Source organism: Peromyscus leucopus, chromosome 15 (genome assembly GCF_004664715.2).
Source record: "Peromyscus leucopus breed LL Stock chromosome 15, UCI_PerLeu_2.1, whole genome shotgun sequence".
NCBI classification, from domain to species: Eukaryota; Metazoa; Chordata; class Mammalia; order Rodentia; family Cricetidae; genus Peromyscus; species Peromyscus leucopus.
In genome coordinates this window covers 13,255,815-13,269,518 of record NC_051076.1, presented here as the reverse complement: position 1 = coordinate 13,269,518, position 13,704 = coordinate 13,255,815, and the positions used below count along the sequence as shown (strand labels likewise).

At 44.7% G+C, this 13,704-nt stretch overlaps 1 protein-coding gene across 1 annotated transcript in view; it reads right to left on the bottom strand.

Annotated features, from left to right (window-relative positions):
* Positions 1-13,651, bottom strand: part of Iars2 (isoleucyl-tRNA synthetase 2, mitochondrial) — a 39,717-nt gene extending 26,066 nt beyond the window's left edge. Inside the window, exons 1-12 of the mRNA XM_028855763.2 lie at positions 13,294-13,651; positions 12,135-12,257; positions 8,140-8,299; positions 6,069-6,217; positions 5,557-5,606; positions 5,366-5,475; positions 5,194-5,284; positions 4,762-4,877; positions 4,141-4,310; positions 2,826-2,916; positions 2,112-2,263; positions 553-713 (exon numbers count right to left, since the gene is read on the bottom strand). Of these exons, the coding sequence (XP_028711596.1) occupies positions 553-713; positions 2,112-2,263; positions 2,826-2,916; positions 4,141-4,310; positions 4,762-4,877; positions 5,194-5,284; positions 5,366-5,475; positions 5,557-5,606; positions 6,069-6,217; positions 8,140-8,299; positions 12,135-12,257; positions 13,294-13,560 (1,640 nt within the window). The 5' untranslated portion in view covers positions 13,561-13,651. The remainder of the gene's footprint in view (positions 1-552; positions 714-2,111; positions 2,264-2,825; positions 2,917-4,140; positions 4,311-4,761; positions 4,878-5,193; positions 5,285-5,365; positions 5,476-5,556; positions 5,607-6,068; positions 6,218-8,139; positions 8,300-12,134; positions 12,258-13,293) is intronic.
* Between the last annotated feature and the right edge of the window lie 53 nt (positions 13,652-13,704).

Below are 13,704 nucleotides of genomic sequence, written 5' to 3'. Positions count from 1 at the left end.
TGGGAGAGAACAACCACAAAACAGCAACCATCTACAACTGCTGAGAGCTGGAACAGCACAGAAAGTGCATCATCAGGTCATTAAAACAGGGAGCACAGCACCTGCCGACCGCCTCGTTCTCGCTCTTCTCACTCTCTAGACTTTCTACCCTTGGCTTTAATTTATAGTCCTGTCCCGGTCCCCAGTCTTCCTGACTTCTGGATCACTCAGCCCAGCGACAATATGACCTTCCGGAGAGCTGGAACATGCCTACAACCCAGCTCTGGGGAGGGTGAGGCAGGACAAGCACACCAGACTGACCAGAGCTCCATGGTGAGACAGAGAGGAGGGCGAGAGGATGGTGGCACACACCTGTCACCCCAGCTGCTCAGAAGGCTGACGAAGCACAATTACTCGGTCCTGGGCATCTGAGAGCAGCCTGGACTTCCTAGTCAAAGGCCATCTCAGAACCAGTGATTAAATGATTCAGTAACAAGCAATTCTTAATGGCACATACTATTTGTCTAAGAAAACGTAACTCTCTTTAAACAATCAACAACAGAAAAGAATTACCTGTTGATCAAATATTCGTCTTTTGTCTTGTGATGAAAGACAGGGATTGGAACACCCCATGCTCTCTGCCGTGATATACACCAGTACGGCCGCCTGTCCAGCATGTCAACCATGCTATTCAGCGCTGCTCCGGGAATAAACTTCACTTTTTTTAACAACTCCTGAAATTCATTCATCGTCCGGTTAAGTGGGAGAAACAGAACCAATTTTAAAAACTGCCCTGACTTCTAGAACTGCTCTTCCCTCTGAGTGTGTGTAGCCATTCAGGTCCCTCCACTCCCACCACAGGCAAATAACAGAACAGCAGACTTCAAAGTGAGGCAACAGAAACAAGTTCACCACGGTCAAGAGCAGACACCTGGACATGTGGACTAACATGGCTACAGTCCCAGCACGCAGGCGGCTAAGACAGGAGGCCTGCCACAATTTTGAGGCTAGCCTGGCCTACATAGTGAGTTTCTGACAGCAAGAGGTACATAATGAAGTCTCAAAAAAATCATATAAATAAGCAAACAACAACAAAATAGACTTACCCTTTATAGAAATAAAAAATAAAACAAAAAGTACTACATGTCACTTGCCCACTTTACACAAGTGTAAAAAATACAAACTTCTGCACACAGCTCTAACAAGGACCCTAATTATCAAGCCAATACACAAACTGGCTGCAAGCTGCCAAGAAGAACATCTGTGTATTCAGCCTGGTTAATATATATACATTTGAGCCTGTCATTCAGTAGAATCAAGCTGTTTTTGGAATATGCATCAGTGCACGTAAAAGCATATACACAGTCAAGTGTATTAAATGGAAGAGCTTGAAAATCTGCTAAATATTTGCAACACTAATTATAAAATTAGTTAATTTATAACAACATTTTAAAACAATTTTAAGCGTGTGTGCATTTGTGCATGTGCATACACTGCCTGCAGAGGCCAGAAGAGGGCATCAGAAGCCCTGGAGCTAGGGTTAAAGGCAGTTGTGAGAAGCCTGAAGTGGGGGTGGGAACCCCACTCAGGGCTCTGTAAGAGCAGCAAGTGCTCTAATCGCTGGGCCATCTCTCTGGCCCCACGACAAATTTTTAAATGGACCAAAATTTTGTTTTGCTTCCTTCTTTTTAGCAGGCTTAATTTCAAGGCAATAGAGGACATAAACACTTCACTAAATATATATTGGTGGGAGTGTGGCAGACAGGGCTGCCTTGAACTGGATGAAGAGTTACAGAACTCGGGTGCCAGGAGGTCACACAGCTGCTGAGTTCTGCCCTCAGCCTATGCTCTTTTAAGACACAGGACACAAAAGTGACCAGATGAGTCAGTCACTCAACCCCTTTAAACCTTATTTTTACACATATATAATGACAGAATCAAGTATGGGATCTTTTCCTGCCTAAAAGTATGCAATTTTAGGAAAATAAACCATAAATCATAATAAATATCATAAATCTTCTCTCGTGAAACCCCCATCCCAACCCCTCTATACACACACACACACACACACACACACACACCTTTTTACTGTGGGAATGACCAGCCCAACCCTCAGAGCAGGCCTTTCCTACCTTAGCCGTAGCCTTGATATCTGTGATGTTTACAAACCACTGCTTGCTGGCCCGAATCACCACAGGTTTCTTCGTTCTCCAGTCACAGGGATAGCTGTGAACCACTTCCTCTTCTTTCACCAAATTCTTTGCCGTCTGAAGCATCTTTATAACTTAAAACAACTTCCCATTAGACATAACTTAAAAGCACTCTGAAAAGTTCACAGCCTGAGGAGGGACTGGACCTGGGCAGAGGTGCCAATCAAAGTGACCTGTCCCAGGTGTGGAAGGGACATACACCAGCACCTTAAACCTGAATCAGACTCCAAACTGCTCCACTCTAAAGCCATGAAGACAGAAGGACAATTCCAGACTGAATTCCCCACCCCCACCCCCATCAGCTCTCTGCAAAGCTTGCTGAAAGAGCGGGGTCTGTCTGATTCACAGGCACCATCTACCCCAAGCTTGATTTCTATCCCTTCACAAAGGCAGCATGCTGACGATCTCTGGAGCACCTCCCCACCAAACATCACTTCCGCTGACTGTCTATATTTGCATAAACAACTGGATCAGATCTGAAACAAAAGACACTAGGTCCTAAGCTTCATTTGGAACCATATGGCTAACCAAATGAGGTTCACTGTGACTGGAAGTGTGGGGTCTGACTGAAGAGGTGAGGAGTCCTGCTATTGGTCCTTCCAGAAACATATTGGGCAATCAACAGATGATACCTACCCACATCTGTTCCCTCTTCAAGTACAGCCTTGTTCTCAAGCTCAGGGCCTGCAGCATCAGTGAACACTCCATCTTCATTCACTAAACAGTCCTACAATGGACCATTTTGAACAGTTAAAGCATTGAGACACTTTACCTTATGGCAATCTATGGTAAAACAACATATTTAAAGCATCTCATTACAAAGTCTACCTTATCTCTACTTTAAAAATCTGGATATCTCTTCCTCAGTCAATAGCGATTCCGGAATTTTATATATTTAAACTACCAAAGACAAAATGTGTCACTAAAGTACATTCCTAAAGTTTAATAGTGAAAAGTACAAGTATTCTAAAACATTTTAAACTGGTCTCTCTCAGATCACTGGCCAAGTATACCATTCTTCACCTGCACCCTTCTTAACCAAATGGTAAAGGTTGCTAAGTAAAGTGTGTAAAACAAGCTTAGGAATTTGGAAAGGCAAAGCTTAACCACTGCCTCCAACTGCTTACTGCAATCTACCTGCCATTGTTTGGGGAGTGAGAGCACTGTGTCTATGTGACTCAACACTCAGCACGGGTATCCTGGTTTGCCGAAACCACTGTGGGAAAAAAATGTGAACGGCAGGAAAGCAACAGCAAGCAGAGCCAACTGCACCAACTACTCAGCTTCCTAGTGGAAATAAGAAACAGGCCTATGCTACACTACCGGCTACTAAGTGTGCACAAGCAGTGTGTTTTGAAAAAAATGTACCTACCTCAATTACAAGATACTTTTTTGCTAAAAACTATCAAGGATGATCTGAGCTGTTGGAAAAATGGTGCTGGCCCATCTGGTGGCTCACAACCATCTATAACTCCAGTTCCAGGGAATCCGATGCCCTCTTCTGGCATCCAACGGTACTAGGTACACACATGGCACACAGACATACATGCAGGCAAAAAAAATCCACACATGTGAAATAAATAATTAAAAAATTTGTGCTGGACTTGCTCAACACAGGGTTGCCCCAAACTTTCAATTAGTAAAAACTGCACATCTCCAAGCGCAGTCAAGTGACACACAATTAAACATGGCCTGTGGATATTTTAAAAGTGCCCTCATGTAATAATGTGTATTCTTCAGGTCTAATTCTGTCCTGATTTTGTGCTAATTCTAGGAACTTTCTTAATTAGTATGGATTAATAGTGTTTTAGGATGTTGTATAAATGTAATCATTTCACAATTTAACTATGATGACAAAAATTGTTATTACCAAGAAACAAAGATGTTAGTTAGGAGTAATCATTTTCAATCTGCAAGGTGAATAATTAAAAGGAAAAAAGAGGAACAGTACCATAGGGAGCTCGTGCTGAGATGCTACGCTGTAATCTTCCATACCGTGAGCTGGGGCTGTGTGAACCAATCCTGTTCCTTTGGCCAGAGTTACGTGAGTGGCAGGTAAAAGAGGAGACCCTCTATCGGGAATTAAAGGATGACTGCAAGTACCACCTTCCAGATCCACACCTGGAGGTTGAGAAAACCATTAAGAGGCCAGGTGACGGTGGCGCATGCCTTTAATCCCAGCACTTGAGAGGCAGAGGCGGGCAGATCTCTGTGAGCTAGTTTGAGGTCAACCTGGTCTACATAGCAAGATTCTGAAATAAACAAGCAAACTACATATATTTCTTTATTTTTTTCCTCTAGAAACACAGATGTCATATGTGCTATAACTTACAATGGGGAATATCCAAGAAACTACTAAATGCCAATCAACCCAATATTTTTTTTAAAGATTTATTTATTTATTATGTACACAGAAGAGGGCGCCAGATCTCATTACAGATGGCTATGAGCCACCATGTGGGTGCTGGGAATTGAACTCAAGACCTCTGGAAGCTGGAAGAGTATCCATCTCTCCACCCCTCAACCCAATATTTTAATGACTGATAGTTGGACAATGTCTATAAATCCTCACCTGAAAATGTTGAAATAACTTCAAATGTTGTTTCCAAGGTAGAAGCAACAGGTGATACTTTATCTTCAGCCAGTATGTAAACATCCCCAGAAGAGGAACATTTCACAACAGCATACCTGAAGATGAAATTCAGAGTAAAGCACCACCCACGACGAAGAAGGACATCCACAGTTAAATGACATCACTTTGGAAAAATCGACTTCCAGGTCAGAGAGTAGTTTACGAAGCACTCCAGACTTCACATCTGTTTCACTTTCCCAAAACAGCTGAAAGGTCTTCAAATAGATCATCATCTATTCTAGAGTACAGGAACAGCCATATAAACTTAACTAAGGGATAATTCACTAGATGTTAAAAGGGTCATGAGAGTCAAATAAATTTAACACAAGTCTTATTTGTGGGTAAGATAAAGAGATAAAACCAACCACGTACTTTGCTTCTGGCATATAGCACACAGCCTGATTGGCAGGAATTGTCCAAGGCTGGGTGGTCCAGATTAAAACGCTAACAGGGGATGAGCCATCTGAGGGAGGAAAGTTGTAAATATGTTAGCAACCATAACAATTCCAGACCATTAACAAACTCAAGCTCTGGCTAAACCCACCTGTAAGAGATGCCAACTTGGGAGGAGGTTTCAAGAGAGGGAATTTCACATAAACCGACCGGCTAACATGCTCAGGATCATACTCAAGTTCTGCTTCGGCCAGCGCGGTCCTGAGATTTAAAGTATCAATACATAAACATGCGGAAGCTTCACAAATGTTCCCCACCTTTTAATTACCAAAGAATACATACCTTGATGAGGGAGACCAATATACCGGTTTGTAAGATCGATAAACCAAGCCCTAGAAAAGACAAAGATAGGATACCTGTGCTAGTTATACTTTGTCAACTTGACATAAATCTGCAAAGAGGGAATATTGACTGAGAAAATGCCTCCTTCAGATTGGCCTGTAGGCAAGTCTATAAAAGCATTTTCTTGATTAATGGTTGACATAGAAGGGCCCAGTCCACTGTGGGTGGCACCACTCAAGGGCAGATAGTCCTGGGTGTGTAAGAAAAAGGCTGAGCAAGCCCTGATCCAGCGGTAAGCAGCACCCTCCATGGCCTCCTCTTCAGTTCCTGCCACCAGGCTGCTGCCTTGCTTGAATCCCTGCCTTGGCTTCCCTCGCTGGACCCTTTCCTCCCCAGCTGCCTCTGGTCCGGGTGTTTCATCACAGCAGTAGAGAACTAACCATGACAACATCGAGGCGAACTTCTGTGACACCTGCTTTACTACAGCGGGAAGGAAAAACCCACTTCATTACCTTCTCATACATTTGGTAAAACACTCTCAGCTGCCTGGCCTCATACTTCCCATCGAACGTATAGTAGCAGTTATTCCAGTCTGCCATCACTCCCCAACGGGCAAATGCTGACTTCTGCTTTTCAATGGCTGCTTTAGCAAATGATCTAGCTAGAAGAGACAAGGGAGAAAAAAGAAAAAGCCTTTGAGAAACCCAGCCTGGCCTCAACTCACTATATGGCCAAGAGTGACCTCAAACTCACAGCAGTCCTCCTGCTGCTGGTTACCAAGTGATAGGATTCTAAGCCACTGGGCTGACTTTATACTCTTTTTCTTTTTCCCTTTTTTGTTTTTTTTTTAAGAGCTGAGGCCCGAACCCAGGGCCTTGCACTTGCTAGGCAAGCGCTCTACCACTGAGCTAGATCCCCAACCCTGACTTCATATTCTCAAACATGACTTGTTACATGCTTCTCTAAGTGAAGGTGCTATGCACAGTTAGACGGAAGAACTCCTGTTTACCCAGGCTGGCCTCTGACTCACTCTGTAGCTGTTTCTGACCCCCTAAAGCCAAGAGCACAGGAATGTACTATCACTCCCAGGACCTGCAGTGCTGGGCACTGAACACAGGGCCTCACCATGCCAGGTAAGCCCTCTTCCTACTGAGCTATATGCCCAGTCGTATGAAAAGTTCTTGGCAGACAGACTATTTGAAAGTATCCAAAATACAGAACAATTTTTTTTTAACTAACTGGAATTTTGCCAAGCGGTGGTGACGCATACCTTTAATCCCAGCACTCTGGAGGCAGAGGCCGGTGGATCTCTGTGAGTTCGAGGCCAGCCAGGTCTACAGAGTGAGTTCCAGGACAGCCAGGGCTGTCACACAGATAAACCCTATCTCAATAAATAAATAAATAAAAATGGAAAATATTTAACATTATTCCTTATAATATTTTTTTACTAGGCAGTGGGACCAAGTCCTGTGCTCATTGCATGAGTTGGCTGTTTGAAACCTGGAGCTTATGCAGGGACACTTGGCTCAGTCTGTGAGGAGGGACTGGACCTGCCTGGACTGAGTCTACCAGGTTGATCGCAGTCCTCAGGGGAGGCTTTGCCCTGGAGGAGATGGGAATCGGGGGTGGGCTGGGGTTAAGGGGGGGGGGGGGGGGGGGGGAGAACAGGGGAACCCGTGGCTGATATGTATGGTATTGTAAAATAAAATAAAAGAAAAAAATATTTTTTTATTCCTTATAATATTAATAGTAGTATTATTGTACTCTGTATGTGTATGTGTGTGTATGTGTGTGTGTGTGTGTGTGTGTGTGTGTGTGTGTGTGTGTGTCTGCATGTGTGCACACACACTAATAGGTCAAAGAACAAGTTTCTGGTTGGGTTCTTACAAAAGTCAATTTAAAAAAGAAAATCTGGGTATCCGTGGAGGCTCATGCCAATGATGTTGGGATTCAGAAGGCCAAGGCAGGAGGATGCAATTAAGAATGTGAGGTCAACCTGAGGTAAACATAGAGGTCCTTGTCTCAAAAAACAAAACAAAACAAAAAAAAACGGAATTGTCTCTGATGTAAAGTAGTAAATATCCAATAGGTCTCACTGTAACCAAAACAAAGCAAAGTCCCTTTGGCAGATGCTGTGGGATAATCTTTTTGTACACTGTGAAGATGTGTCTTTGCCAAGGAGCCTTCTGATTGGTTAATAAAGAGCTGAATGGCCAATAGCTAGGCAGGAAGAGAATAGGTGGGACTTCTGGGGAGAGAGAGGTACTCGGGGTTAGAATCTAGGTGCACAGGAGATGCCAGGGATACACAGAGGAAGTTGGACATACAGAATGGAGGAGAGGTAAAGAGCCATGTGGAAGAACGTAGATTAATAGAAACAGGTTAATTTAAGTTGTAAGAGCTAGTTGGGAACAAGCCTAAACTAAAGGCCAAGCTTTCATAATTAATAAGAAGTCTGTGTCATTATATGGGGACTGACAGTCCAAAGAAAGTCCAACAACAAAGACCTCCTACAGGCAGAGCCCTGGTTTTAGAAGGAGGTCGAGCAGTCACAGATTCACTTTAAATGAAAATGGAGCTCACCTTTCTCTCTGATCTCCATGGCTGAAAGAGTCTGAGCATTTACACCAAGCTCTGATAACACTTTTGTCTCGATGGGCAACCCATGACAATCCCAGCCAGGCACGAAATGCACTTTGGAGCCTCTCATCATATGGTATCGATTGGCAATGTCTTTCAAAATCTGCAGGGATGAAAGCACAATCACCATCCAGAAAACACACGGCTCATAATCTGACTCTTTTTAAAGCATCAAGTCCAATTTTATAGTATTTCTAGAAAATAACCAATTAAATCTACTAATTAATGTGCTATATTTACACAGAAATAACAAATATTTGAATTTCACAATATAAATGTTATCGAGGGGGAAAAAAATCAAACAAGAAACATGAAAACCATTATGCCCAAATTTCATTTGTCAAGTTGGGGGAAGACTGTCAGCCCATTGTACCTTTTAAAGAAATTCTTTTGACCTTCTAAACCCCAGAATGTAAATAAGTCAGTTAGAAACTTTGATTATACTTATGGAAACATTAACACAGACAATGCAGCACACGTCGCTCACACTTGCCGAGAAGCACAGGCCCCTGCAGAACTGACACTACACCCAGTAGATGGAATGTCTCGCTGCTCAACTGTTTGGTACTAACAGGGCCCTCCCTCAACAGCAGGCCTCATCAGCAGGCGCATCTGCAGCTAAGTTTCCCTTCTCAGATCAGGCCAGGGGCACAGGTCTGTAATCACAGCTTCTATGGAGGCCACCGGCAAAGGTAGGAAGATCCCAAGTTCAAGGCCTGTCTGAGCTACAGTGACAGCAAGGCCAGCCCACACAACTTGTGAGACCTTGTTTCAAAACCGAAAAATAAAGAGGACTCGGCATGTAGCTCAGCAGTAGAGCACTTCTCCAGCATGCACACAGCCCCAGGGTTCAATCCCAGTATGGGTGAGAATATAGATATATTCTCTGTGTGTGTGTGTGTGTATGCATATTACCTACACTCCCCATGACTACACTCATGGTCATGGACTCACTCTCTGAAACTGTAAGCCTCAAATGAACTTTCTTTTATAATTGCTTTGGTCATGGTGTTGTGTCACAGCAACAGAAAAGTAACTGAGACGGCGCCTTTCATTTTCCTATTTCAGTATTCTTACTCTGAGCCAAAAAGTGTTCCAGGTCGTGTCCCGAGGAGACAGCAGTAAAGGGGGAAACAAGCCTCCTTTTCCAGTGGAAACTAAATTATAACATTATGTACACTCTCTAGGAAGCAAAAATCATGTTAAAGGGCTAGAACACAATTTTGGGGCTGGGGTGGTATTACTTGAGAGCGAAGTCAGGAAACCTGGTTGAGATTTCACAATGGACAACGTGAGTCATTTCTGTCACCTGGGAAATGCTCACCAGGCAGGAGAAAGGAGGCGAGACCACACTGGCTGAGGAGGAACAAGACCAAATCCCCACTGACTCCCAGGCCTTTGACAGGGTTCCAGGCAGGCATGGAGGGGGTAGTTTTCCATTTTTAGAATCAGTCCTGTACTCTTGATCCACATGGCACTGACTCCTGTCTTTCTGGCTCCATGGTGGAAGGGGAGAACTAACCCCCTCAAGCTGTTTGTTCTCTGACTTCCATGTACACGCTGTGGTACATGTGCCCTCCCACATGCAAATAAGTCAGTGTCTTTTAAAATGCAAGTAGGTACAATTTTAAATACAATGAGCTTATGAAAGCCGTGGACATACTGGGCATGGTGGTGTATGCGTGTAATGGCAGTATTCTGAGGTGGAGAAGGATCATGAGTCTGAAGCAGCTCAAGCTACTCAAGAGAGTCTGTCTCAAAACAAAAAAAAAAAAACAAAAAGGTGGAACATAGTTAAAACAGTGTCATGTGGAAAAAATACAGCATTAGTATAGTACATCTGTCAGAAAGGAGAATCTGATCAATAATAGAAAATCTTTGGAGTGTAGCTTAGAGGTCTAATGCTTCATAGAAGCAGCACCCAGCCTGACCTCCAGTACCAAAAACAAACAAACATAAAGTAATATGGAAGTCTCTTTGGTTTTTAATCGTACGTTAGAAATTAAGACACACACATACAAATAAATGTAATTTTTTAAAAACTAAAGGAAGATGGATTGGTTATCAGGCTGTAGCAAGGCAGTTTCCCTGGGAAGCAGTCACATCATGTACTCACAGTGACAGCTGCAGTGTCTCCCTCACAGGGGGAAGCAGAGGTGGCCAGATGAGCTCTCTCAGAGCCTACTCAACAGCCATCCACCTGCCTCAGAAACAGACCAGACACCAGCTCCAGACCCCGTGCTGGTGGCTTTGCTTCTGACTACTCGGCATCTTCCTCCCCTGCCCAAGTCTGAACTCCTCCCCTCCAAAGACCCCCCACCACCACCTTCCCCATCAAGTCAGAGAAACACTGGCCTACGTGCTCCACGTCAGAGCTCTCTGAAGAGGCCTTGAGTCTTAACACAGGATGTTCTGTTCATCAGCTCCACATCAGACTGCACTCCAAAGCTGGTCTCTTTTTGCTTTTGTGGCTTCAACTGTCAAGGACACTGTCGCTGTCCTCTGACTCCTGACTGGTCTCTCTGCTTGCAGATGCCTTAACCTCAACACTCTATCACCAATGAAACAGCCTAAAATGATCCTATTAGTCAGACCAAATAAATGTTTGAAATCATAGTAAATTATCTAATAAATCAGATCTTGAATGCATCTACTCGACCACCTGACCCTGAAGGCCAAAGACTCACTAGTATTCCCAGAAGGAAGCCCAAAGTCCTGTAAATGGACTGTTCAATGTGGACCCTGCTACATCTGTAGCCATACCTAACACTCTCCCCTCATGTACTGCCCATGCTGCCTTCCTTACTATTCCTCAGAGGAGCCAAAACCACACCCACCTCAAGCCTTGCACTGGCTAGTCTTACCTGTTTGGGGGTTTTTTGTTTTGTTTCGTTTGTCTGTTTTTGAGACAGGTTTTAACTCTAGTCCATACTGTTCACACCCACCAGGGGACCTAGGCGGGCCTCAAACACTCAACGCCCTCCCACCTCATCTACCAAATGTAGGAACGCAGGAGGACACCAGCACACTGGGCTCCCACGTGCGTGCTCTCCTAAGTACTTCCCATAATGTCACCTTTCCCGGTGAAGAGCCAGTCCAGATCCGTTTATTAAAGTTACAGCTCCAGGACTGGAGAGCTGGCTCAGCAGTTACGAGCACTGGCTGCTCTTCCAGAAGCCAGGCACCCACATGGTAGCTCACAACCATCTTTAACTCCAGTCCAGGGCATCTGCGAGCTTTCTTCTGTCCTCTGCAGGCATTAGGCGTGCAAGCGGTGCACAGACACACACACACGGGCAAAGCACCCATACACATAAAATAAAGTAGAATTTTTTAAAAAATGAGTCTCAGCAATGACTCTCCCTATATCTCTCCTTTCTACTTTTGTTTCCTCCACAGCTATAATAATCACAGTCCAGCATGTTACAGATCTTAATAATTTATCTTCCCAAATAGGGTATAAGGAAGGGATATGACTTTATTTTTTTCACTATCTGGAGTACAGAATAATGCCCTACACATAAACAAGAAGTAATGAATGAGGTGGAATTTAAGTGTAAAGTAACAAAAAGCTGAAAGGAAACACCTGCAATGTTTATGTTCAAGCTGTTTTAAAACTGTGTATTGCTACTAATGTATCCAGTGTGGGCTGCAGACTAGAGATGAGAGGCAGTAACAGGAGCATGTCTCCCATGTGTTACATCCTCGGTTCCATCCACAGACCCCCACAAAATACATTGGGATGCAGCTCCCTGGTAGACTACTTACCTAGCATGAACAAGGCCCTGAGTTTCATGTCCAGCACCACAATAAATAAATAAACTCATTAACAATTCATTGATTTGCATATGCCAATGTAACTTTACATAATTATCACAGTGTAGAATATGTTTCGCAGAGTATTTACTTCCAAGTTTTATAACCTAAACTATAATTACCTTGTTTAAGGCATGCCCAACATGAGGGTCACCATTTGCATAAGGAGGTCCATCATGAAGACAAAATTCTGTCTTTACTTTTCTTTCTCTTTGCCAGGAATAAAGCTCTGAAAACCCACATTTCTGTTAAAAAAAAAAAAAAAAGCCAATGTTTACATATCACATAAATACATGCTGTGGAATCTTATCAATCCTCAGTTATTACTCATCCCATTCCAACTCTTTCAACTCAGAAATATAACTCGAAACATTCCTGAAAGGAACCAGTATTAAACAGTCAGCAGTCTTCCCTGCCCCCAACGATACTTCAGATTAAAGTCTAAACTTTTACGTGGCAGAGGGGCTCTAAATTCTTGGCAAGTCTATCAATATCCACTGCCTCAATCCTGCCCTGCTGAAAGACCTGTCCATCCCCCAGCCCTCTCTACACCCAAAACACACTGGTAACTTATTCTTGCTATTCTTTGGCCTCAATACGTCCCTAAATCCAAAGACTATTCAGGCTAACTTTATTCACTTAAGCAGTATTCCTAGTGTTCAGGAATATTTTAAAGACTCTAATGTTATAGGCACTAACACGTGAGTGTCGGCCAAACTGACTATGCTACAGAAGACAGATACACAGTCTACGTGGGGGACTCAAGAAGGACTGCTACTTTGTCCTGCAAAGGAGTCATAATTCCAGCCAAAGGCCTAGACATGTAACTAAGGTGGGCTTCAACTTCCCTTCTTTGCGAACACTTGAATTATTTTTTTAAAGCTTAGTTTTTATTTTTACTTATTTGTGCACGGTGCATCTGAGTGCCGGTGGAGGTCAGAGGCATTGGCTCTCTTGGAGCTGGAGTTACAGGTAGTTGTGAACCTGCCAGACTAGTGTGCTTGGAAACGAACTCAGAGCCTCAACAAGAGCAGCAAGCGCCGCCATCTCTCCAGCCCACACTTGAACTTTTATTTACATGCTGGTTACTTTCTGACAACTAAGACAGGAAGAGTGTGCAAAGCCGATTTGCTTGGTGCTAAAATCGGAAGGTGCACTGCTTGGCACTGGGCTTCGCTTTGGAATCCGCCCCCACTAGGGGCCGGTCTGGGAACCCCAGCGGCCCGGAGCGTTCCGCAGAGCTGGCCCACCCCGCCCTGCCCGGGTGGCCGCGCCCGGTACCTGCTGGATCTCCAGCTCCATGTCGGGCTGCTGGCGGCCCAGCAGCTTCATCGGGAAGCTGGTCTGCGGCAGCAGCACCGTGTCCCGGTATCTGCCGCTGTTCGGGCTGCTCTGGGGGCTATCGGCCCCCGCCACTGACCGCACCACCAGCCTCCTCGGCATTCCCAGGCACCCGAGGCGGCCGGGAAAGCGGGCTGGCCTCCATAAGCTCCCGGCAGCGGCCAGCGCCGCCGCCCCAGGCCCGTGAGGGCACAGCCCCCAACGCATGGTGGGCGCCACAAGCGGCCGCCTCCGGACGCAACCCGCGGCAGCGGCCCGGGATCTAAATGCAGGGACCCTCCAAGAACTCAGTTGCGTGGAAGTGCGCACGCGCTTGGGAGCGGAAGGGGCGGGGCACGGCCAGAAGGGGGC